This window comes from Rattus norvegicus, chromosome 4 (genome assembly GCF_036323735.1).
Source record: "Rattus norvegicus strain BN/NHsdMcwi chromosome 4, GRCr8, whole genome shotgun sequence".
In the NCBI taxonomy this organism is placed as follows: Eukaryota; Metazoa; Chordata; class Mammalia; order Rodentia; family Muridae; genus Rattus; species Rattus norvegicus.
In genome coordinates, this window is record NC_086022.1 from 84,625,961 (window position 1) to 84,650,430 (window position 24,470).

The 24,470-nt window shown below is 45.2% G+C and overlaps 1 protein-coding gene across 3 annotated transcripts in view; it reads left to right on the forward strand.

The window, feature by feature from the left end:
- Nucleotides 1-24,470, forward strand: part of Chn2 (chimerin 2) — a 259,080-nt gene that overhangs the window by 146,972 nt on the left and 87,638 nt on the right. For 2 of the 3 annotated variants that reach the window (NM_032084.2, XM_039108464.2), the window contains one exon: nt 7,738-7,793. In NM_032084.2, coding sequence (NP_114473.2) covers nt 7,738-7,793 — 56 coding nt within the window. Of the gene's footprint in view, nt 1-4,231; nt 4,473-7,737; nt 7,794-24,470 lie in introns of those variants that run through there. The other variant, XM_063286763.1, reaches the window with a different exon arrangement.

Here is a 24,470-nt window from a genome sequence, read left to right on the forward strand (position 1 = left end):
TAAATGCAGACTTGTGAAGCCCAGTCCCAAGTGATATAATTACGACTTTATACCTAAGGTTCAGGGATCATTGTAGAAGGGGTGGAAAGATCCGACGACACAGAGGAGCAGGGAATTCTCCATGAGCTCCTGTCTCATAGGATGTCAGAGATATGTCTGTAAAGTTTGACCAGCATGACTGCCTATAAACACAAGCTGAAGGAAAACAATAGAGATGCAGGTGGGAGACAGCGCAAGAGGCCTTAGCCCCACACAAAGAGCTGCAGGCAGCTAAGGAACGCTGAGAGTAGGAAGAGGAGTCTTCCCCAGTGAAAGCACATCAACTGATTATCCAATCCCAAATGATCAGCCCTAAAAGCATATATACAAGTATACAAGTAACATTATACAGTGTATGTGCATATATACATATATATACATATATGATAAATAGATATATGAGAGAGAGAGAACATGCTGACATGCTGTAAATTTGAAAGAGAGCAAGGGAGGAGTATATATGGGAGGGTTTGGAGAGAGGAAAAGGAAGGGAGAAATGATGTAATTATATTACAATCTCAAAAATTAAAGAAATGATTTGTCAAAAGAGAAGAAAATTCCCCAGTCTTGCCCATGGGCCAATCTGACGTAGACATATTCTCAAATGAGACTCCCTTTTCCTTCCACCCTTTTGTCTGTACCGACAGCTACCCCACCTCAGTCCCTCAAAGAGAGACCCATGTCCCTTTACCTGAATGACCCAGGGAAGCCAAATGGCTTCCCCTTGTGCCAGTCTTGGAAGTTCTTGTCCCCTGTGGATGTGTGTCTGTATTGTGACTCCCTCAGATTCACCCTAAGGCACAGCCTTTCCCTCATCAGGTTCTCTCTGTTCTTAGTGCTGGCCTCAATGCAGCACACAGAGCCAAGTGGCTGGCCTTGTGACCCCACATTAGTCAAGATAGATAGTATACCAGAAATAAACACTTGTTTTTATCTATTAATGGTGTTCATGCTAGTGAGGGCTGGGAGGACACCAAGCAGCAGGAAGGAGCAGAGTGGGATTGATGTGCATGGGCACAGATACCAAGGCTTCCCTGAGACACCAAGACTGAAGTGGAGACCTGAATGGATGCCCTGAGTTATCACCTGGATGGCTTAGGAAAGATCAGCACAGAGAAAGTGAATGCAAATGGCCTGAGGCCCAGGAACACTTAAACCAGGACTTTGAAATCAAAGGACCACAGTTCAGCTGAGTGTCCTCACACTGAACTGACTTCTCTGTGCTGCCTTTCCACATCTGTAACACAGGTATGTTAGCAATACCAAGTTGGGCTTTCTGGGCTCTGAAGACACAGAAGCATTGTCCAGAGTCACTGGCAGGCTAAGCTTAGTAAGCCCTTCCTTTCTCTGTGCCTGCATCCCATTCACCCTCTCAGCCTCTGCATAATGCTGACAGTGGTGCCTGGTGCTCATACATTTGCTGATGTGACTTGCAAAGGAGCATTTAGCTCAGACTTCTCTAGTCTTGTGACAGGAGCCCCTCCCTAGACTCCTCCAACACAGAAGGTATTCACAGAGCTGTCCCCGCAAGTCTCCGGAGAACTGTTGGCTTCGGGGAGCACTGACAATGGGAAGAGAGGTGAGAGGGGAATTTTTCTGCGATTCCAGATTCCACTTGAATGTAAACCTATGTGAGTTTTACAGAGGCTTTGCAGGGAACAGCCTTTGTAGTTTACACTACGCTGTCTCACAGCCTCATCCTGCAATGAGCCAGCCAAGGAGTAAGTGTCCTGCTGGTACAAGATGAACAGAGAGACTTTCTGTGCAGCCTCCCTGGGGTCTTGAGGATGGCAAGAATCCTTGTTTCTCTGTCACTGGCCAGCTTGTCCTCCCATCCCCCTTCTGCAAGCCTTCTTAACAATTCTGTTTCTCAGAGCCTTTCTCTTCTTTTTGAGTAAGGGATACATATCTATGTGTGGTTCTCAAATCAAGGCACCAGGAAGATATTCATGTGGAGCTCCATCTTGCCGCTGTCCTCTCTCGCTTTTCATTTCTCAAAGGCAATTGCTCCCATTACTTCCTTGCTCCTACCAGAGCTTATTTATAAAGACATAAGCAAGAATGAATATAAACAGACTATTTCTTTGATCCTTTTCTTACAATGAATTTGTATGTCTTTTGTGTGTGTGTGTGTGTGTGTGTGTGTGCCTGTGTGTGTCTGTGTGTCTGTGTGTCTGTGTGTGTCTGTGTTTATACAATAGTCCTCTGCTCTCTGTGGGACATTGGTTCCAGGCCTCCTGCAGATACTGAAGCTGAAGAAACTGCAGTTGTTACTATAATATCATGTAGTATTTGCACGTGAAACACACACAGGCTCCTATGGATGCCAGATTACTTTAGATGATTTTCAGTGCCAAATGCAATGTGAAATACAATGTAAACAGTAGTTCCCCAAGTGTTTGGGGAACGCTGATGAGAAAGAGCAATACATGCTCAGTATGGGCACAGTTTGTTTCTGTGTCTTGAGTATTTAATTGAATCTGCAAGTGAGAAAGACCTGCATATAGGGGTCTGGCTGTGTACTGCATTCCCTTTGCCCTTTTTTGAACCATAATATATAAGACCTGTAAGGTTAAAGCCCAAACAAAAGATTATAAGACACACACACACACACACACACACACATATATCTTCAATACCACTGAGTTCATTTTGTGTTAGTCATCTACTGCACAGCACAATGTCTGCCCCTTAAATGGGGTTTGTATATCCAGTGAGACTCCATTGCAGAAAACTGATCTTTGGCCAGTGGCTTTCAATTGCAGATGGCTTTAGGGTTAGGGATGGGGTACTGAGATCCCATCTGCTTGAGACCTGTGCATGCAGTCTCAGTATCTGTGAGTTATATGTGTGTCAGTCCTATTGTGTCCAGACGGCCTTTATTCTATCTCTACCAGTTCTTATGTATGTCCTACCTCCTCTTCCACAGAGGTCCCTGAATCCCAAGAGCACAGGTCTAATGGAGTCTGAATAATCTAATGTCACTCTGTGCACTGTCCACTGTCCACTTGTGGGCCTCTGTATTGGTTCCCATCTACTGCAGGGAGAAGCTTCTCTGATGGAGGCTGAACAAGATCCTGATCTATGAGTATAGCAGGATGTTATTGGGAGTCCTTCTATTGCTACTCTCCATAAGCACAACAGTAGTATTTGGTTTTCCCCTAGGTCCCTGACCTATCAAGCCTCAGCCTCAGCTTCCTCGGCACCAAAACAGTGCTGGGTATGCAGTGGACTTAACTCCAATCAGAGAGTGGTTGGTTACTCCCACAAGTTTTGTGCCTCTATTGCACCAGCATGTGACATAGACAGGTCACCGTTGTAGATCCAAGAGTTTGTACGTGGGTTGCTGTCTACCTTTCTTTGGTTGCTGAAGCGTACCTTCTAGTATCATCAACGCTAGTTAGTAGGGTGAAGGCTCTAGGTAGTCACTGGCCTAAGTTATTTGTGCTCGGTGAGTTACATAGGGGTTATCTTCAGCAATAGGACCCTATGATCAGTTTGTAAAGAACAACCAAGAAATAACTTTAGCAACAGTCTAAGTTGTTTGGGGGTTTCCATGGGGACCCTTTGTTGAAAAACTCAATTAGATGTCAACTATTCCACTGGAGGGTTCATTTGTAGAAAGAGATGTCTAATTAGAGCTTTGTCTCCCTGATAATTAGTGATTCCATTTGGATTTCTTTCATATATGTATATATTTTTAAGAAGCATCTACTGGAGTAGGTTTCCATAAGACCCCTCGAATGGCCCTTACTTTTGGCTGTTCTCTCTATTCCATCCCCTCGTTGACCCTTCCCTTGTTGACCCTCTAATCCAGTCTCCCCAACGCTTATCCTATCTATTCTATCTCACCATCCTAAGGAGCTCCTTCCCTTCCCTCCTAGATCCTTACTATATACAAAACCACTGTATTTATACAGACTGTAGCCTGCCTTTCAAAGACTCAACAGCTAACCTCTACATATAAGAGAATATATACTATTTTATCTTTGGAGTCTGGGTTATCTTGTTGAAGATGATTTTTTTCCCTAGCTCCATCCCTTTACCTTCAAATTTCATTAGATTTTTTAAAATAGCTGAGTAATATTTCATTGTGTAAATACACTGCATTTTCTTTATCCATCCATCTATTGATGGATACCTAGGCTGTTTTCAGCTTCTGGCTGTTATAAACAGAACAAGAAACATGGTTGATTGGTCTGTTTAGTAGGATGAAGCATTCTCTGGGGTTCTGCTCAAGAGTCGTGTATCTGAATCTTGAGGTAGATCTATTTTCGGCTTCCTAAGGAACTGCCTCACTCATCTCCATAGCGACTGTGTAAGTTTGCATTCCCACCAGCAACAGATCAGTGTTCCCCTGCCTCAGATCTTCACCAGCATAAGTTATCAGGTTTTTTTTTCTTTTTAAATTGATTAGGGCCATTTTAACTGCGGTAAGATAAAAATCTCAATGTAGTGTTGATTTGCATTCTCCTGATGACTAGGGATATTGAACATGTCTTTAATGTATAGATCTCCACCCCATTTTTACTTGTGTTGTTTCTCTGATGTTCATTGTTTATATATTTTGGATTCCTTATATATTTTGGATATTAGCCTGTTGTGTGTAGTTTTACGCTCTACCTGCCTTTGCTCCGGGATTGTCCGCACTACCAGCCCCCTCCAGGCTTCCCTTGAATCCTCGGATAAAAGACACACTCAATTTTTCAGTTTTAACTTGCCTCCTTGGCACAGTTGCTGGGCGCTGCTATCTCCCACCTGGAAAAGCACGCCCTTATTGATTTCTTATCCCCATCTCTCCGCCTGGCCTAAACTTCAGTTGCTAAACTCCCCTGACCACCCGCCTGCAGGAGCAGTCTCTGTGGCCACTCCGTTTTGAGACCTCACATGGTTGCTCAGTTGTCCTAGCTCCAAAGCAAAGCAAATTCTGTTCTCCCTTGCTTCCCCTCAACGTCCTCCAGAAATCCGGAAGTCCCGCCTTACCTTCCGCCCAGCAATTGGCCAAGGCTTTCTTTACTGATAGATGAAGAACCAATCGGAGAACCTTAGCATCAGACCCGCTTCCTACATTAGCCCTCTATCGAAAGTGTAGTTGGTGAAAAGAAAAACAAGCAAAAAAACCTTTTACCATTTTATAGCTGCCATTTTGTCTGAATAATTTTGCCCTTTGCCACACAGAATCTTCTCAGTTTCATGAGGTCTCTCCTATTAATTGTAGTTCTTAGTGCCTGTGCTATCGGTGTCCTGTTCAGAAAGTTTCCCGCGCCAGTTCTAGTCCATTGATCAACATGACTGCTTTTATGGCAATCACCTGCTGTTTTTATCACTACAGCTGAGTCACATGGTGGTATAATTTGAGGCTGCGGGGTTGGTTGTGGCACCTTCAGCAGTTCCTTTACCACTCAAGATCGTTTTAGCTGTCCTGGGGATTTTGTGTTTCCGTATGAAGCTGGAAGTTGTCTTTTCAAGTCATGTGAAGAATCACGTTGGCACTTTGATGAGGATTGCACTAAATTTGTAGATTACTTTTGGTAGCATGTCTATTTTCACTATATAAATCTTTTTTAAATAATTTTACCCATTCATCTGACATCCTGACTGTCACCAGATAAATCTCACTAATCCATAAACATGGGAAATTTTCCATCTGCTGATAACTTCTTCCATTTCTTTCTTCCATGTCTTAAATTCTTATCATATGAGTCTTTCGCTTGCTTAGAGTTACCCCGAGTTATATTTTTTGAACCTATTGTGAAAGGTGGGCAACTCACACTTGGAACACGGGGCAGCAGTACCTAGTGTGCTCTATGCCGGTGCTGTGGAGTCCATACTTAATTGGGTAAGAGGACATCCATGTTGAGCCGAAAGCATGCGGGAGCTGTAATTATAGATGAAGTCCCATAGTTCCCATGTCCATATCCACACTGTGTGCCTCTTCCTTAAGAGTCTCCCATTTGGTTTTCCAGACCGAGATTAAATCAGAAATTTGTACGTGTATTATTGTGTTTTCTTAAAATACCTTATAAAATGTAAATTTTACCTTTTTATAGACTTACTCTGTCTAAAATTAGTCTTTCCTCTTTCTTCATGGCAGTGAAGAAAGTCTGAGGTGTTGGCATAAGGTAGCAGTTAGCTTGAAGAGGGACACGTGAGGTTCAGCTCAGAGGTAGAGTGCCTGCTCACATAGACAAGGAGCGCTGCATTGAATCCTGGCACTGCCGAAAAGAGAGACAAAGGAAAAACAGGGATTAAAGGAGGAGGAGAGGAATTCAGACTAGTCCAGCAGAAGAAAAATCCCTCATTATAGTCTGAAAAATCCTATTAACTGTCTGGTGAGTTGAGCTGAATGCAGTCACCTGTCTTGTGCACGCCTTGTGCATGCTGTGAGCAAAATAGCATGCAAACCCAGGAAAGTGGCTTGAGAGGAAAGTGCTGCTTTGGCCTCAGGCCCTGATCACAGTCTATTTATTATGCGGGAACCTGGAGGCAGGAACTGAGGCAGAAGCCTTGGAGTGGTGCTGCTTACCTTGCTATCCATGGCTTGCTTGGTCTGTTTTCTTATACTCTGCAGCACCAACAGCCTAAGGGTGGATCCACCCACAGTGGACACAGCCTTCCCTTATCAGTCACTAATTAAGTAAATAGCCCCACAGACTTGTTTCTAAGCCAATCTTATGGTGGCATTTTCTCAACTATGGTTTCTCCTTCCAGGTGACCCTGGTTTGTGCTGAGTTGACAAAAAACTAATAAAACAGAACAAAACAACAACCAAACCAAAACAACAAAATCTATTCAGGGCACAAGCCTGTCATTTAAATAGGTTCCGGAACTTATTCCTTAAGATTCGAGAGTGCCCAGGAAAGAGCCAAAGAGAAATGACAGTAGTTGGGACAATGATCAGATGAATGAGAAGCCACAGTGAGAGGTGTGTGTGTGTGTGTGTGTGTGTGTGTGTGTGTGTGTGTGTGTGTGTGTGTGTGTGTGTGAGAGAGAGAGAGACAGAGAGAGAGAGAGACAGAGAGAGAGAGAGAGAGAGAGGGAGAGTGAGAGAGAGAGAGACAGACAGACAGACACAGAGAGAAACAGAGACAGACAGCAACAAAGGCAGAGACACAGAGAGACAAAGACAGACAGACAGAGACAGACAGAGACAGAAGCAGAGAGACAGAGACAGAGAAAGAAGTCAGAGAGCCAGGGACTCAGAGGCTTGGTATTTTCTTCACTCACAGAATCCAGTGTCTTTGTACATAACTGTACATTTCATAAATGGCAGTCTCTGATGCCGGGTCTTTTCTCACTGTGTCAGGAGCCATCAGCATTTAAATTGAGGGATCCTGTTATATCATCTTACATGCAGGTACTCACAAGCAGGAATTCATCTCTAAAATAATCAAAAGCATTTTACCTGTATCTAGTCTCCCAAGAAAGCCATAGAATGAACATCGCCAGCAACAATTATGAAGCTAAATTGGCTTTATAAGAGAGGGGGAAAAAATCAATTTTGCTGGTTTGCATTCAGTGACTAATTTCCATATAAATGAGCTGACTTCTGACTTCGCCCAGTCTGAAGGATGTGTCTGTGCTCTGTGGGTTTTTTTATCTTCGGTCCTGAGGCTGAACCCGGCTGAGAACATGTGAAGCTGTGTTGCTTAGGCAGTGCGGCTTCCTAATTATAATCATCATCTTTTCTTTTGGCAGTGTATCAGCTCCAGCAAGAGGCACCTCGTCCCAAGAGGATCATTTGTCCCCGGGAGGTCGGTACTCAGCTCTCTGCAGTGCACCTTGTTAAGTGTGATGTATTGGCAGCTCAGTGGGATGGTGCTGGAGGGGCTTTGGGTTTCCTGGGGGGCGATTTCTATTAACGTTTGGTACAGTGTCACCAAATTGAATGTCTTCATAACTATATAGATTGAGACTACATGTTATCTCAGTACCTGGTTTTACGATCAGATGTCTCACATCTTTAACAAATACAGAGATAAACAAAACTCTTTGTAAATGCCACAAAACATGCAATGCCCTTGTTTTGTGTCACAGGGGCTCTGACTCTTTTCAGGATTCTTTATTAGCTTATGCTAACTAAATACAATTACAGGTTTCATTGTGGCGTTTTATACATGTTTATATCATATTCGCCCCCATATCTAGGCGTGTCCCCATCCCACTAATCTTCTTATTTGTAACTAGCCCACCCCCATGTGTGCATGTGTCCCAAGAAGTTTCATTCGGGTTGGTAATAGCAGCACGGGCGCCTTACAGAATACTACAGTGCACTACTAAACAAGATGGCTCTAGCTCTCCTAGCAACCATTAGCTACCCATGAATCCTCAGAGATGGGTGGGGCCTCCTGGGCACCGTCTCCCTCTGTGACAGAAGATTGGCAAGGCTGATGTTGTGCAGATCTTGAGGCCTTGTACAGGCAATCAGAGATGCTGTGTGGCCAAGAGTCCTGCTCTCTCATTGTCCCCAACCTCCCTTCAGCCAGCAATGTCACCTGAGCTTTGGAGGGACTGATAGGGGTGTCCCATCTATGACTTGGCATTCATCTAATCACTTCCGTTTAACAATCTGACAAATTAGGAGCCCCTGTAGTTAATGTTCCCCCCATTTAAAAAAACAAAAGGCTTCTCTAGCCAAAGATGGCCGCAGCAGTTATCCTTGGGCACACGCAGTTATTTAGAAGGCAATTTGGTGGCCATGTTTTAGCAAAGCAAAAGCTAGGCCTTCCTGCTAGGGCTTCTGACCTCGACATCTGTGACATGTGACCATCATGCTTTAGTTCTTTTTATCATGCTCAGTTATGAAATGTTTCCAGAAAACACACCAAACTGCTAAATTCTTGGGTATAAACCTAGTAGTTTTATCATGTTTACTTGACATTTTAAAAATAATAAAGCTGTATGTTCAAAGTAACTATGTTCTGACCCTGGAAATAGCATTCAGAATGTATTTGTTCATAAAAACTCCAACAAGCTCGCAGAAGCTTCCATTGCTCTCCCCAACCCCTTAATAAGTGGGTTTGCTCATCACAAGCTTTGAAGGGCAAGATCAAAGTGCCGTTTCCTGTTTTCATCCCGATCTGTTTGTAAATAGCCCACCTAATACCCTTTGAGCCAAAGGCCCGTGGGTCTGAGCTGTTTTCGGTATTGTTTGAGTTAAGTACAGAGCAGCAGCTTCTAAGGCTCTCTGTTGGCCCACACCAAGTGAGGAGCCTCCCGTGCCAGCACTCGTCACACTCATTAGGGAACATCAGTGATTTGGGTGGTTTTGAACTATTTCAAAGACTCAAATACGTGCGTGCCCGTAACCACAGCTACCTTATCTCTCTCTCTCTCTCTCTCTCTCTCTCTCTCTCTCTCTCTCTCTCTCTCTCTCTCTCACATGTTAGCCAGTTTCCCACTTACAATTTTACTTCTGTGGAAAGGGAGTGAAATTCATCAGATAATCTTGATTTTAATAGAGAGTATAGACTTCCTCATCTCAGGAATGTCGATAGAGAGGGAGAAAGATCTGACTATGAAAACAGTCCAAGGGGTTGGGGATTTAGCTCAGTGATAGAGCGCTTGCCTACCAAGCGCAAGGCCCTGGGTTCGGTCCCCAGCTCCGAAAAATAGAAAAGAAAAAAAAAAAAAAAAAAAAAAAAAAAAAAAAAAAGAAAACAGTCCAAGATGAGTTCTACTTTCCTGGGCAGTCTGATGGTCTCACCAGCTCCTCTGTGTCATACTCGGTAACATGTACACAAGAGAAAAGTTAATTTGCTTTAGGTGAAATCAGAGTTGTGAAAGTGGCTACTGAAATTCACCCGCTGCTTCTTTGCATGTAGTGTTTCTTCGGCAAGGGTTTATATGTAGGGTGCAGCTTTGAGATGAGGGGAGATGAGGAGAATATAATTAGAACAGACTTGGTGATGGCTCAGTTGGTAGCGTATGCCTTGTAAGTGTGCAGACCTGAGTTCAGTCCTCAGAACAACCTAAAAGAAGCCAGGCGTGGAGACGTGCTTGTACTCCCGGCGCTGGGGAGACAGACATAGGCAAATCCCCGGTGCTTCCTAACCATCCAGCCAACCTAGCCTATTCAACAAGTTTCAGGTCATTGAGAGGCCCTGTCTCAAACATAGGCAGATGAATCTTGAATAACAGCACTGAAATTGCCCTCTGGACTATACACGTCTACATATGTGCACACATGCATGTACCCATATTCAAGAACACATGTTTATGCACATGCTTGTGTACATGATCAAATCAAAATAAAATTTGGAACGCAACTAAGAATTTAAATATAAGTAAGAACTGCATTGGAGACAATAACAGAAGCTGAACACCAGCACCGTTGCTGGAAACCACAGGGGATGATAAAGCAACGTCGGCAGTGTGCACGGAGCGCTTATGGTCCAGGCGTGTGAACCATGGCAAAGAACTTAGCTATTGGCATTTACAATATCTTAATACATGGGGAAAAATGATGGCATAAATGTGAGTGTTCAAGACTATTGAGTCTGTGTGTGTGTGTGTGTGTGTGTGTGTGTGAGAGAGAGAGAGAGAGAGAGAGAGAGAGAGAAAGAGAGAGAAAGAGAAAGGGGGGAGAGGGAGGGAGGGAGGGAGGGAGTGAGGAGGGAGGGAGGGAGGGAGGGAGGGAGAGACAGAGACAGAGACAGAATGAATGTGTCTCAAAATCCTGGCAACATGACAACTCTCCTTTGAGTAAAGGCAATAGGTAGATGCTAGCATCACAGAAACTCCTCCTGGATCACAGGTGATGCTCTGCAGACATCCAGGGTGTTGAGGACCCGCCATACAATCCTCGCCATCAGCTGGATCCCAGCACACAGTGCATGTGTGCTTTTAAGGCCTCCCCGTGTTTTAAACCATGTTTTTCACCTCTCTACCTTGACTAATTTGGCTCAAATGGATGACTGCTAGCTAGACCACAGGTAGCTGGTCTCCTGAGGTTTCATACTCCATGCCATCAGGAGACCTGGTATAGAGTGACTGCCCGTTAGCTCCAGTTCCTCAGCAGGCTGCCTGTGGCCAACCAGTAAGACAGGTATCAGGTGATAAAGGGGCAACTTGGCTGGGAAGCAAAGGTAACAGTGGGCCCAGCTTTGGTTCACTTTGTCTTCCAATGTTATGATAACTGTGACTATTTCCTGTCCAAATTGCTGGGCCTCTCAGCGCCGGGCCTCTTGGGAGTGGAGGCCACACTTCCTTTGAGATGTTCCCGCTAAAGACATTGTTTAGTTAAACAGCATTTTGCCTAGTGATGCACCTGTCTCCTTGGAGAAACCTACTCAACAAAGACAACAGAATGTCTTCTCGGTGGAGCATATGGACAGAGTGGTGTTCTTGGAACATGTTTACTAGCTCGTGAGGGTTTATTTGTCTGAACAATGAATACTGACTTCTGATGTAACTTTTTTTTCCTGCTTCAACTCTATACCCAGCTCTGCTCTCCCCTTCATCGTCAGCCCATCTCCTCTTACCCCTCTGCCCTGGTCCCTGTCTGGATGGCTCTATGTCTCTATAGTCTCTGTTCTCTCTCTAATTGTTTGTCCCTTCTCAGGCGATGCATCTCTCAGAATAGGAGCCCCAGGCTCACAAGATCAACACACATCCATACGAATCCAAAGTGACAGAGATAGGAGGTCTGTGACTCCAGGATAAGTCTCAGTTCAGCCTGACTTGTAAACCATTTGCAAGCCACCATTTGTACCACTTGTCTTATGAGTTTCACTGAGCAGCTAGGTGAGGGGAGGTGCAGGGTAAGTCCGCAGGCAAGAGCTCGAGAGCTAGCCAAGCCAGGAATGGGAGAGCTGAGCTGCAGTCATGTGGAGTTCTGACTTCATGCTCTGTCGGTCTCTAGCCATCTGTCTTAGAGCCAAGCCCTCAGCCTTCTGGAATGACAAAAGCCAAAGCCAAGGGTGGAGATCCACTTGGCAGGGTTGCTACAAATGTGACAAGCAGGGGTGCCTGATGCATAACAGGTACTCGGTAGTGTTCGAGAGCCAAGGCCGGTTCACCTATGGAGAGCAGGCTGGGAGACTGTCACTGGGGACAGTCAGGGTAAGGACAGCAGTCCCTGACTGGGTGAGAAAAGCAGGAGTGATAAGGAACAGAGCAAGATGCCCAGGTCAGCATGTCACCGGAATGACAATCCTGAGGATGAGAAACAGAGGGTCCCAGCAGTGGAGCAATGATGCCAGCTATGTCAGGAAGAGTCGCCCATGGAAATAATGGTCCGTTGCTTTCTCAAGATCCATCCTTGTAAATTAATCCTTAGTGAGCTACCACAGCACCTGGCATTCTACTGGCACTTCCGGAACACTCCTTGCCACGAGATTCAAAACTCCTTCCAGAAAACAAACGGCCTACTTCCCCCTTCCGTGAATTATCACTCAGTCACTTCCTAAGCGTTTATTAATTACCAAATGTAAGCTTGGGTGGTCTGCCAGGAACTGTGCAGAAGTTTTTCTCCAAAACCTCTCTCTTACCGAGACGTCTCCCCTGGGCTCTCAGCACCTCTCTCCACCTGTCTGCTTGGCTTCTGCAGGTGGATGGCACCGAGGCCAGTGCAAGGCTCGCTTTCAGGAAAGACCAGGCCCGCTTCATTCAGTGTGCGTAGGTCTAGAAATCCCGGCTTGCCACGCCCCACCCTCACCACTTTCTCTTCCATTCTTAGCAGATGCCACCCCTGCTTCCAGATAACTCTCAAATGGGTCCCTGCACCTCTGCCTATCTGAGTTTCGCATCCAGCGTCACTGAGTCCCAGGCCCTTCCTGAACCCAGTGAGCATAAGCACCCCACCCCCAGCTGTCAGATAGCCCCTGTCCTGTCACCCTGTTTGTTCTGTCTCCACTACAGTGACCTCTTCTTGTCCACGAAAAGTACACATCTAGACATCTGATAGATTCCCAAAAGGATGATGTGTGCTGACCCTGACATATAATCTCCTTACCTATGATAAGGTTTAGCTTATAAATTAGGCAGAGTAAAAGAGTAAAAGCTCAAAATAAAATAGAATTCACAATTTAAAAAAGATATACTGTAATACAAGTTATTTTAAACTTCTGAATTCTTTACTTCCAGATTTTTCCATTTAACGTTTTCAGACCATGATTGACTGAAGCCCACAGGGAAAAAAAAGAACAGATAAGAGGGGACTGATCTGTTTAATACGTCCCCTAATGTGCTGTCTTAACTTATTTAGTTGTCACTTACGGGTCTTTCTCCAGAAGAACGGAATCCCCAGAGACTCCAGCATTTAAGTCCATCCAAGGCACTGAGTGCAGCCAAGCAACAGTGGGTAATCAGCAAACATGGAGCAAAGGGGACAGAGATGGGCAATGGAAGGAATTCAGAATTGTCAGAGGCTCGAAAGGACGCATCGGGTTTACACAGTACTGTTATCAGGGTGGTGAGTTGAGCTTTTGGCAATTGAGGTGCTTACTTAAACCGGACTGATACTGTATCCTGGAATGATCCAAGTTTCTTTTTGGCCTTTTCCCAAAGGCCAAAGTGTCAAGATTTTTTTTGCATGACTAATTTAAAGTCAAATTCCACTGGCATCCCCTAAAGGACAGACTGCCTTCGTGACGTAAATGACTCTGTCTCCTTGTCCAATAGAGGCTTCCTGGAGAATGAGGATTACAAAAGACAATTCCAACAGGGAAATAAAATGACAGGCTGTCATTTTAAACCATTCTCCATTCTATACAGCTTCACTTCCTGCTCCCTCGAAGTCTAACCGTCTATTCGGAAGACTATTCTTTTAATGCAAAACTCTATTAAAGAGCCGCAGCTCCCTGTGCTCAAGACCAGAGCCAGCCTTTGTTTTGATGTCAGAGGTTGGATGGGACACAGGGACTTCTTCCATTGCTGTCACACCTCGCTGCCCTGTTTCACCTGCCAGGGAATCAGATGCTTTTAAACATCACTCCATGTCCTTTCCGTCTTGGGGTCATTTCCTCTGGGTTCTGGTGTTTCTAAATAGCCTGTTTCATTGTTTCTGCTTTTATGTGTAAAGCTGTCCTTTGACGCCTACTGAAGCATTTGCTCTTCACCAAGCATTTTAAGGTTTTACCAGTTGCTTCTCAACTTCTCAGCCATGGGCCGTAGGCCTTGATCTTGTCTCAAGCTTGCCTGGGATATGTAAACAAGTCATCAGGATTGACCACATCTTTCGCCATGAACTCAATCCATTTAACACCACAGATTTCCGTAACTCAAGGTGGCTTTCTGTTATCCCACCATTCTCCTGATTCCTCTATTAATCATTGCAAAAACAAAATGTTTTAAAACCAAGTGCCTTCTGGGAGGTTGCACCACTCTCCAGATGCAAGATACCCAGAGCTGGGGCAGCTCTAAATCATGTGATTGATTCTACAAGCCAGGAACAAAAATCAATCTCGATGCTCTTTAATTGACGCCGTGTATAGTGATCAGAAGGCAATCGCTTCCCCGGCAGCAGCATTTCCATCCCTTTCATCCCGGCTTTCTGAGCTGGTCTCTTTCTTTCCCCTTACTATTGACACAACCGAGAATAAAGGGCTTTTCCCATCAGTTTTCCTCCCTGTCTTTCATCTTACTCACCAACACAGCCAGCCTTCCTTCGTCACATTATCTTGCCTTTACTTAGCCTTCCTTTGGTCTTAGACTGACTATCGTATGGTGGAAGAATTGACATATGAGCTTCTTTTCTACTTAAAGATAGAAAATTTTATATGTGTTCCCCGTCCTTTTCCTTTCCTTTGCTTTTGTGACACTTTGTTCCTGCTAGACCTCACCATGCAGCTGAGGATAACTTGAACATCCAGTATCTGTTCTTCATCCTCCTCCTGAATTATGGGATTATATACATATGCCACCATGCTCAGTGTATGTATTGTTGGGCATCAAACTGATGGGCTCCGTGCATGGTAGGCAGGAACTCTACTGACCGACCGGACATGGCTATACATACTTTTAAATCCTAGTACTTGGAGAGGTAGAGGCAGGAAGATCTCTGTGGGTTCTAGGACAGGGAGACCCTCCCTGACCTGTTTATAAAAGATAAAGAGAGAGGGAATATGTTCTACAGAGGTGTGGGAGAAGGGGGTGCCTCTGTGCGCCCATGCTGAGACATCCCTTCCCCCTGAGGGACCAGCCACAGGACGGCATAGTATAGAATAGAGTTTATTCAGGGTATCAGGGCATGGGGAGGGGAGTTAAAAGGGTAGTAGGGGCAGAGGAGGGGAGAGAGAGAGAGAGAGAGAGAGAGAGAGAGAGAGAGAGAGAGAGAAGTAGAGGCCAGCATTAGCACATGGAGAGAAGGGAAAGAGAATGGGGAGAGAAGGGGAAAGGGTAGAGCAAGAGAGCAAGAGAGTGAGGAGGGGGCAAGCAGCTCCTTTTATAGTGTCAGGCATATGTGGCTGTTATCAGGTAACTGTGGGGGTGGAGCTTAGACAGAATGTTAATACTCCCTACCTCCAGAGATGGAGAGAGTGAGGGAGGGGAGGAAGAGAAGGGGGGGGGAGAGAGAGAGAGAGAGAGACAGACAGACAGATAGACAGACAGACAGACAGAGAATACTTTGATCTCTCCTCTCTAAGCAAGGATTTACTATCTTTGGAATACTTTGAACTTCTTCTAAGGTAATACAGACCCACAGCTGCATCTGGAGATACACATACACAGTCATTCTGAGGTAAACTCCCAAAGGGTAGGCCTGAGTTTTGGAAACCCAACTGCTGTATAGTCTTGAAGCTCAGAGCCAAGGGACAGAGAGGAAGCAGGGTGATAGGGAGCCAGGAGAGAGCAGAACTGCAGTGCATCCGCACTTGGGTGGAGGTGAAAGTAGGCTGAGGAAAATGTAGGGTCACTCACAGGGCAAGTGATAATAGGCCAAGTTTCTTTAACCTCACATGTGGTTTCTGTTTTTTAATATCTAATTGGGATGTGTGTATCCTGCTTTTATACAATCACACTGGTGTGAGCATTCCACTATTCTAGAAAAAGAAAGAACCATCGATCCCATCATATACCTCAGCATGTGTCCTGCCACCCTTCCCTAGCCTGGGACAGCATGATCCATTTCTACCGCCTGCCTATGAGGCAAGGCATGAGTAATACACTAAGACACAATGCGAAATCTCTGCTCTTCGGAAGGCCAGCTTTAGGCTACTTCTGTGGTTTGAGTTCCCCACCCCCAACTACAACAGTGCTGAGAAGTGGGGCCATTGAGCAGAAACGGAGATGACCCAGCCTGGTGAATGGATGAATGCCTTTAGCAAGGTGTAGTTTAGGTACCACGTACACACACACACACACACACACACACACACACACACACACACACACACACACAGAGACAGACAGACAGACAGACAGACAGACAGACACGGAGGCGGAGGCAGAGGCAGAGGCAGAGGCAGGAGAGGCCAGCTTTACTTTAGCCCACCCATGCTGTGGCTCGGAGATTGGAGAGGGCTCTTGGGAAGTGGCAAGAGCAATATGAACACAGAACCTCTGGGGTTTAAAGACATGATTCCAGATTTTTGCTCCCCTTGTTAAAGTGTATCAGAGAAATAATTCTGACTAAGACACATTGCACCTTGCCCCTGAAGAGCCATGTCTCCCAGGGGAATGTGTCCTAGTTAACCAAATGTCTTAATGCTTGAAGACCATTTTCAAATCCTGACTCACTTTTCCCACAGAAAAATGTTGATGGTGCTATTTTAGTCAGTCTCAACTTTAATGTCACCTAAATCTTTAGGGTCACCTATCTTTGGTTTATGGTCAGTCTTCTAGTGCTGTGGAAAGGTACTTCCTGTGTCCTGAGCCTTGGCCGAACAGCTCCTTTATCCTGCTCCTTGCAGCACTCCCATGGGGACAGACAGCACAGGAGAGGTGAGACCACATTCCCACCTAGACGATCCACGTGCAGGACAGGACTTCTAACACAGTGCCCCTCAAGGTGCGATTCCTGGGCGGGAAGGGCATCACGTGGGAACCTTCCAGAAATGCATGCTGTCTGTCCCAGCCTGGACCTGCTGAATAAGAAGCTGAAGATGGAGGCCAGCCATTGCCTCAAGTGTGAGGACCAGTGCTCTCGGTACTGCTTTTGCTCTGTTCTGCGTCCCATTGCACCTGCTCCCTATATCCTGAGGACACAGGAATCAAGACCTTTGGATGGACCAATGGACCATCTCTGCACTGTATTTCCAATGGATTTAAAAGTAAACATCCAGGCCTCCTCTGGCACTCTGCTTCTGCTCTACCCTTCCTCCTAGATGTTACTTCCGTCCATTACAAGCATCTTGCCTTTCTTCTTCGCTAGGTTCTTTCACATACTTTCTTATGGTACAGAGATCAAATAGGAATCCTTGTATAAATATCATCTGTGGACAGTGCCTGACTCAGCCGTCTCCTGCCTCCACCCGTTCTGTTCTAACCTTATACTTGCTGTCGCTGTTTTGTATTACAGGTGAGGAGAATATTCAAGCTCAGATCTAACGAGTCAAACTCCCGTTTATTCATACTTCAAGTATTCTGTTATGAACCCCACCCCTTTTGGGATAGTTCGCATATTTCCTTTATCAGTGACTATATATTAAACCTCCTTGCTTGATTTCTTTCTGCTTAGAAAAAAAATCGCTGCCTTAATAATAATAAACTCACTTGACTGTGCCAGGAAGACTGTAACTAACATTTTCACCCCTGAGATCCAAGCTCCTTTACTTAGTGCTTAACAATCGTCTCCTAATGTGGGATTTACACAACTGTTTGGCTGATGAAAGCCAGTCCATTACTCCTGCTCCCAGATCTGCACCCTCGCCTTGGTTCCTGCTTCTCTGTTGTCTCCAGGACAATGTTGGCCGAGCCGTGGGTAAGCAGTAATCTCTGGCTGTGCCTTCTCACAATCACAGTCTTGCTTGTCATCAACTCTAAAAGTACCGTGTCTCCAGGTCTTGTTTTTGGACAGGACAGCAAGTTTCACTGTAGTGATGGTATCTCTTCCTTCCTCCTTATTCACACGGCCAATGTCATCTCCCTATCTCCTGTGGAAGGAAATTAAATAACCCAGGAGAAGCCTGACAAAGGCGTATTGGTTTGCATCCAGCACCTTGTGTCCCGTTAGGTAATTACACATCGATCGTGTGATGGATTGTTCCAGTGTCTCCCTGGCTATTTCTACCAAGTACTTAACTACATTCCTGAATATCCGTTTGCTCAGTTGTGGCCCTCGAGGTTCCGTGGCTTCTCGAGGACAGGCTGGATATCTCCATTACTTCCCTAAGGACACATGTGCGACTCGTTCATGTCCCTGTAATCTCTGTTACACACATGTGTAATCGAGCCCTTCCTGCCTTAGTTAACAGAGCTTTAGGCTGACTTGGCGTATCTTGCTTAAAAATTAAAGCTGTGGGGGGCTGGAGAGATTGCTCAGTGGTTAAGAGCACTGACTGCTCTTCCAGAGGTCCTGAGTTCAATTCCCAGCAACCACATGGTGGTTCACAACCATCTGTAATGGGATCTGATGTCCTCTTCTGGTGTGAACTAAGACAGCTACAGTGTACTTATATATAATAAATAAATCTTTTAAAAAAATTAAAGCTGTCTTCCACTCAATGCAGCAAATAGAGAGGCCCGCACACAAATAAAACTTGGCCCACCGTGAGATAGAGGCTTGGGAAGGATGAAAGGTTTTACTTCTTGTGCTGAGTGTAAGATGTTTGTTAATGGGACACCCACCTTTGTTAGCCTAGCTGAGGGATTGGCACATAATAATCCACTGAATGGTTTTGTAATAAGTTTCATCAGAATAAGGAAATGGTCAATCGTTTTCGGGTGAACTGAGTCCTTGAGACAGAGACTATATGGTCCTCAAAGCCTAAACTCTATCCAGTCCAATCCTTTCAGGAGAACTTTGTTGGCCGCTAATTGTGCACCAACAGTAACTTTAAAGTGAATTGATAGATATTAAGTGGTTAGATTAGAGGCAGGCCTGGCAGTCACACAGAGAAAGTACTGGCATTCATTCTTGCCCTCTCCTAGACACTGCAAAGGGAGAAGGAAACCAGGGCCCGGAGCTGAGGAAGGAAGCCACTCCCAGCCATTTGAAGGGACAGCCAGCCCTTCATGCTTAGCACATGCACACTGGCAAGAAAGGCCAAGACAGCAGCAAGAAGCAGGCATTCAGGGCCCTTCCCCCTCATCCTGCTAGTAAAAGTGACCAGTGCTGCCTCCTGGACATGTAAACTATACTGGTTTTAATTTCAGGAGGAAAACTTGTGTCACAAAGTCCAATAGCCATTGATACTGACTAATGATTTGCATTTAAATGTTTGGAAAGAAGCACGCTAAGCCCTCTGCTTTGAAATACATAGTTTTAAAAGTTGGATGGGCGGGCGATGAAGGATGAGCAAATCGATCTACTGTAAAACGCTGTGGAATGTCAGCAGGGTGTGGGCCTGCCTGCTGTGAATACCTTCCAGCCTTTCATGTGCCCAGCCAGATCTGTGGAGATTTCCGCACAAAAGCATCAAGAAAGCCAAGATTACTCGTGCAGGCAGAGAAGGCTGAGAAGCAAAGCCGTTCTCTAGGATACTGGGCCCTGACAGGCAGGAGTCAGGCTCCCCGTCTGGCGGCAGTGGAAGCCCACAGGCCATGCTCAGGAAACCGAAGTGTGTAGTTCAGAATGATCAGAAGGACAAGCATTCATAAAGAACTCTCACTATCTTATTTCTCTGATGTGGAGTTCTTGGGGGAGCGCTTACTCTGGAAGCAGAGCATTAGGCACTTTAAAAAAAAAACATACAAGCGTCTAGATTTTATAGAAATCATTGTGATGGAGAGAAATGAGAGTCAGACCTGAAGTCAGGGCTGGGCTTCAGCCTTAGCTCTACTGAACCGTGAGAACTAACTGGGAACCACTCTAAGCTGCAGCCTCCTGCACTATGAGAGAGATGCAAAGGCACCCAGCCCACCAGTCGGGTGGGAGAACATATGTAAAGCATGCTGCAGGCCTGAAGAAGAAACGGGACCATGATGCTCAGACAGCAACATTATCCCCAAGGAAAAGACTTGATCTTCACACACACACACACACACACACACACACACACACACACACAGAGAGAGAGAGAGAGAGAGAGAGAGAGAGACAGAGAGACAGAGACAGAGACAGAGACACACATCACACACAGACACTTGCCCACCCATAAACATACATACACGGTGTACTTTTGTATTTTTAAGCAAGCTTATAAAATAGTATTTTCCTTTGAGTTTTTCAAACAGCCTTAGTGTTACTCATCTTTCCTCAACCTCTCACCCTATACCACCCCACCCTCCATCATACACCCCTGTTTTCTCCTTTCACAGCACCTACTATGGTCATCCCTAGAGCTTCTCCCGCTCCCTGCCCTGATCCGCTCTTACCTTTTGGCTTCTGCAGTTGTTCCAGGCTAGATATTGGAATCTAAAGATCCAGAGCCAGGAGACACAGGTGAGAAAGAGCGGAGCCTTTTTCTCTTTGTGGATGGAGGTTGCCCCACGTAGTACAGTGTTTGCAGGGTGGGGGAGAAAACGCTGTTCCTCAGTGGAGAGGTCCAAGAAGATCCCACTAAGTCCTGTGAGGTCCCCACCCCCAGCAGGGAGGAAACTGAGAGGGGTTTGGAGCATTCAGCCATGGGATGAGGCCTGTCTTTTCTGTTCAGTATAAAACAGATCTGGGGATGAGGAAAGTTCAGACAGGATCAGTGAAAATACTATTTTCGTGGACCCAGAGACTATATTCATGATGGTAGATATAGGAAGAAAGAGGGAAGGGGCACACTGGGAATGACAGTGCCCAGGAGCCTTGGGTAAAGTTACCTGCAGAGGTGCTGAGACACCAAGTATGGCGAGCACATTTTCTTTTTTTTTTTCATTAATTCATTAATGTATTTATTGATTCACTCTATATCCTGGTTACAGACCCCGCCCCCAGTCCTACCCTCTGAAGTCCCTCCCCCCATCACCCCTCCTATTCTTCTCAGGTGTCCTGCCCTGAGACAGCAGGGCTAGGCACATCCTCTCTCACTGAGCCCAGACCAGGCAGTCCAGCCAGGGGGAAAGGGATCCGATGGCAGGCAATAGAGTCAGAGACAACACCCACTCCAATTGTTAGAGGACCCTCATGAAGACCAAGCTGCACATCTGCTACAAATGTGGAGGAGGCCTCCACACCCTGCATGCTCTAAAGAGTGGATAAAGAAAATATGGTACATCTACACAACGGATTACTACTTAGCTATTAAAAACAAAAACATGAAATTTGCAGGCAAATGGATGGAACTAAAGAATATCATCCCAGACCCAGAAAGACACCTAGGGTATGTATTCACTTATAAGTGGACATTAGTCAGAAAGTACAGGATAACCGTGCTACAATCCACAGGCCCGAAGAAGCTAAGTAACAAGGAGGGCCCAAGGGAATCTCACTCAGAAAAGGAAATAAAGTAGACATCAGAGGTGGATGGAGGGAGAGAATTGGATGGGAGTGGGGGTGGGGAGAGGAATGGGAATCAGGTATGGGGAGACGGGGCTCAGGGGTGCTGGTAAAGAGAACAGAAATCAGTGAGGGAATCTCTGGGGCTAGCCAGAGATCTGGGAGGCTCTGGGGAATCTGGGGATGACCTTGGCAGCAGGGGATGTGGAGACTGAAGTGGCTACCTCCTGTAGCCAAGAGGGACTTCCTGTGGAGAAAGGGGGACATCAATCCATCCACAAAAGCCTTTGGCCCAAAAATTTGTCCTGTGAGCAGATTTGCTATGCCATTCACTCTAACAGGGTGCTAGAATGGATAGTATTTGAGATTTTTCATGAGATGTGAATCCAATGGATTCCAGGAGAGCCAATGTTTTCTGTGGTTGTATTTTCTTCTGTCCTCTGGAAATTCCCCTTCCTCCCTGTGTAGATTATCAGTATCCACCAGATGCTGGTCTGTGTGTCAACCTCATGCTTTTCCATGGCCTTCAGGGAATATAACCTCACAAGTCTTCCTCTGCTCACATGCAGTGGGATGATAGCCTCTGCTGGCTACTTGTTGGCTAAGTAAGGCACCTGCACAGAAGGAACCTGTGCAGTAGTCTCCTCCTCTGCTTCTCCTGGCCCTGCCCACAGGGACACTCTGGGTCAGGGTCAGTAGCCCTAAAAGAAGATCAGAACCAGAAGCACAGGCCCAGTATGCAAGGGAGGAACCAGTGGATGTGCATGTCAGGGTGTAACTGTTCTTCCGTTGCTTTTCAGATGTGCACATAAGAAATCCGGGCATCACGTATTCCCCCTCATCGTGATGTGTGTTTTATGGTTGCATATCTAAAGGGTTCTAGTAATATTGACATCCATCTCAGACAAATATTTAAACAAAGCTTCAGGCTCTTATTCCAGGATGTCTTCTGTGCTTGGACACTGTCTGCTCGAGGCTATTCCACCACACCATCCAGGGCAGAATTGCAAAGGAGCCAATCCCACAACAGCTGGGAGCTTCTGCAGTGGTTTATGTATGCATACAGTATGTCTAACCATAGTATGTCTAGTCCATGCCCCTACTCCTTAAAGTTTTCGTCTAGTGTGTTTGCTCATTTTGGTTTTTACTCTTGACAGCATTTATATTTCTTCCAATCAGGGAGTAGGCTCTCTTATTAACTTTATTAGCATTTTAGTCTGATCTAGTTCATGTTCCTCTGTGCTACTTGGATCTGTTGGTGGCATTTTGCAAATATAGTCTTATTCTTAAACATACTTTTAGACCAGTATTATAAGAAATAAATATTCCTGTTTTCTTCTTTAAACTCCACTCTACTTCTGACTTTCAAAGCATTTGTTGCTTATTAGCATTTTTTGTTTATTAGTAACTTTCTTGAAAATAGTCAAAGGTGCAAAGCTCTTTTATTCCCAAGCAGACTTTTCCACTACTAGCCTCTTAGAGCGGACATGTTGCAGCCTGTTTATCGACATCCCAAACTACAGACCCAAAACCATCGCCCACCCCCACCCACAGAGTCAGAATAGCCAACACCATCTGTACCTTGGTTGAGTATGCCTGGGGAGTCATGGGGTGGAGAGAGTCATCTCTTTACAGTTGGGAACTGCTGGTCTAAGAAAAAGTCTTTTAATTTTTATATGAGCGTCACTGGTTTTTAAGTCAGATTTCTAAGAAAATCTAAGAAGAGACATTACAGGCAGAAAGCAAACCAAACAAATGGAGCTGCTTCAGGCCACCTGTGTGTCTGTTCACAGCAGAATGTTTTCACCCAGTTCTCACCCTTCCCTACTGTGCGCTCAGTGAGCGAGCGAGCGAGGTCACAATGACTGCTCAAAGTTGACCACAGCAGGTCTGGATAGATTTTTTTATTCCTCTTCTTATTTCATGTGTATGAGTGACTTGCCTTTGTGTGTGTGTGTGTGTGTGTGTGTGTGTGTGTGTGTGTGTGTGTGTATGTGTGCGCAATACCCATGGAGGCCAGAGGGGGTGTCAGATCCCCTGGAACCAGAGCTGTGATCCACAATGTGGGGGAAATAAACCCAGGTCCTCAGCAAGAGCAACAACTGCCCTTAGCCATTGTGCTATTTCTTCGGCCTGCGGACAGTGCATTGTCATAATACACTCTGATCAAGAAAGGAGGGGGGTCATCTCTCGGGGTTCACTCACAGGTTCAGAACAGCTTAGAGTTACACCCTGGGGAAAATAAGGCTTTGGGGTTTTAGAAAGACATGAGGGATTTGGATGTGCTATGGTTTCCCCTCTATACCATGTACTTTGAATTATAAGAATGAAATTCCTGGGCTTTTACTTGATATTCTTTTCAGTAGAGATCTTTGGTTTCTAATTAGAAAGGAATTAACCATCCTTAATTTTTTTGGGTGAAATCACCCCAGTATGACCAGCCCAAATCTCCCATCAAAGGCCTTCCTTCCTTCCCACATTTGATCCATATCTCAGAGGACTCAGCAGTCTGGTGGCCTCACGCAAAAGGCTCCTAAATTAGGTTTTTAAAATTATTTCTGTTAAGTATAAACTTAACATATACCATCTGCTGAGGGATTATACAAGCTTTGTTTTTTCCCAATAATTGGAAACCTTGTTTACAGAAGACTCAATGATGTTCTTTAAATGTCTTTGTATTGAATATAAAAGAATGTGTGTTTATCTAAGCAACAATAATCTGACTATAAAGAAACTCATTTAAGGATTATACCTCCTGTCTCTCACAGTGCAGCTGTCACCAGAATGTTCTTCCAGGCTTTACAAACTACTGAAAAGTCTTCCCTAAAATTAGCAGAATAAAGCTGGAAGAAGTTTGGGGAGAAATGTAATTCTAAATCACAAGAAAAGAATTCGAGACTCAGAATATCAGGACAATGGGGCAAATTTATCGGCATTGGCTAACTCTCTGATAGAATTGAAA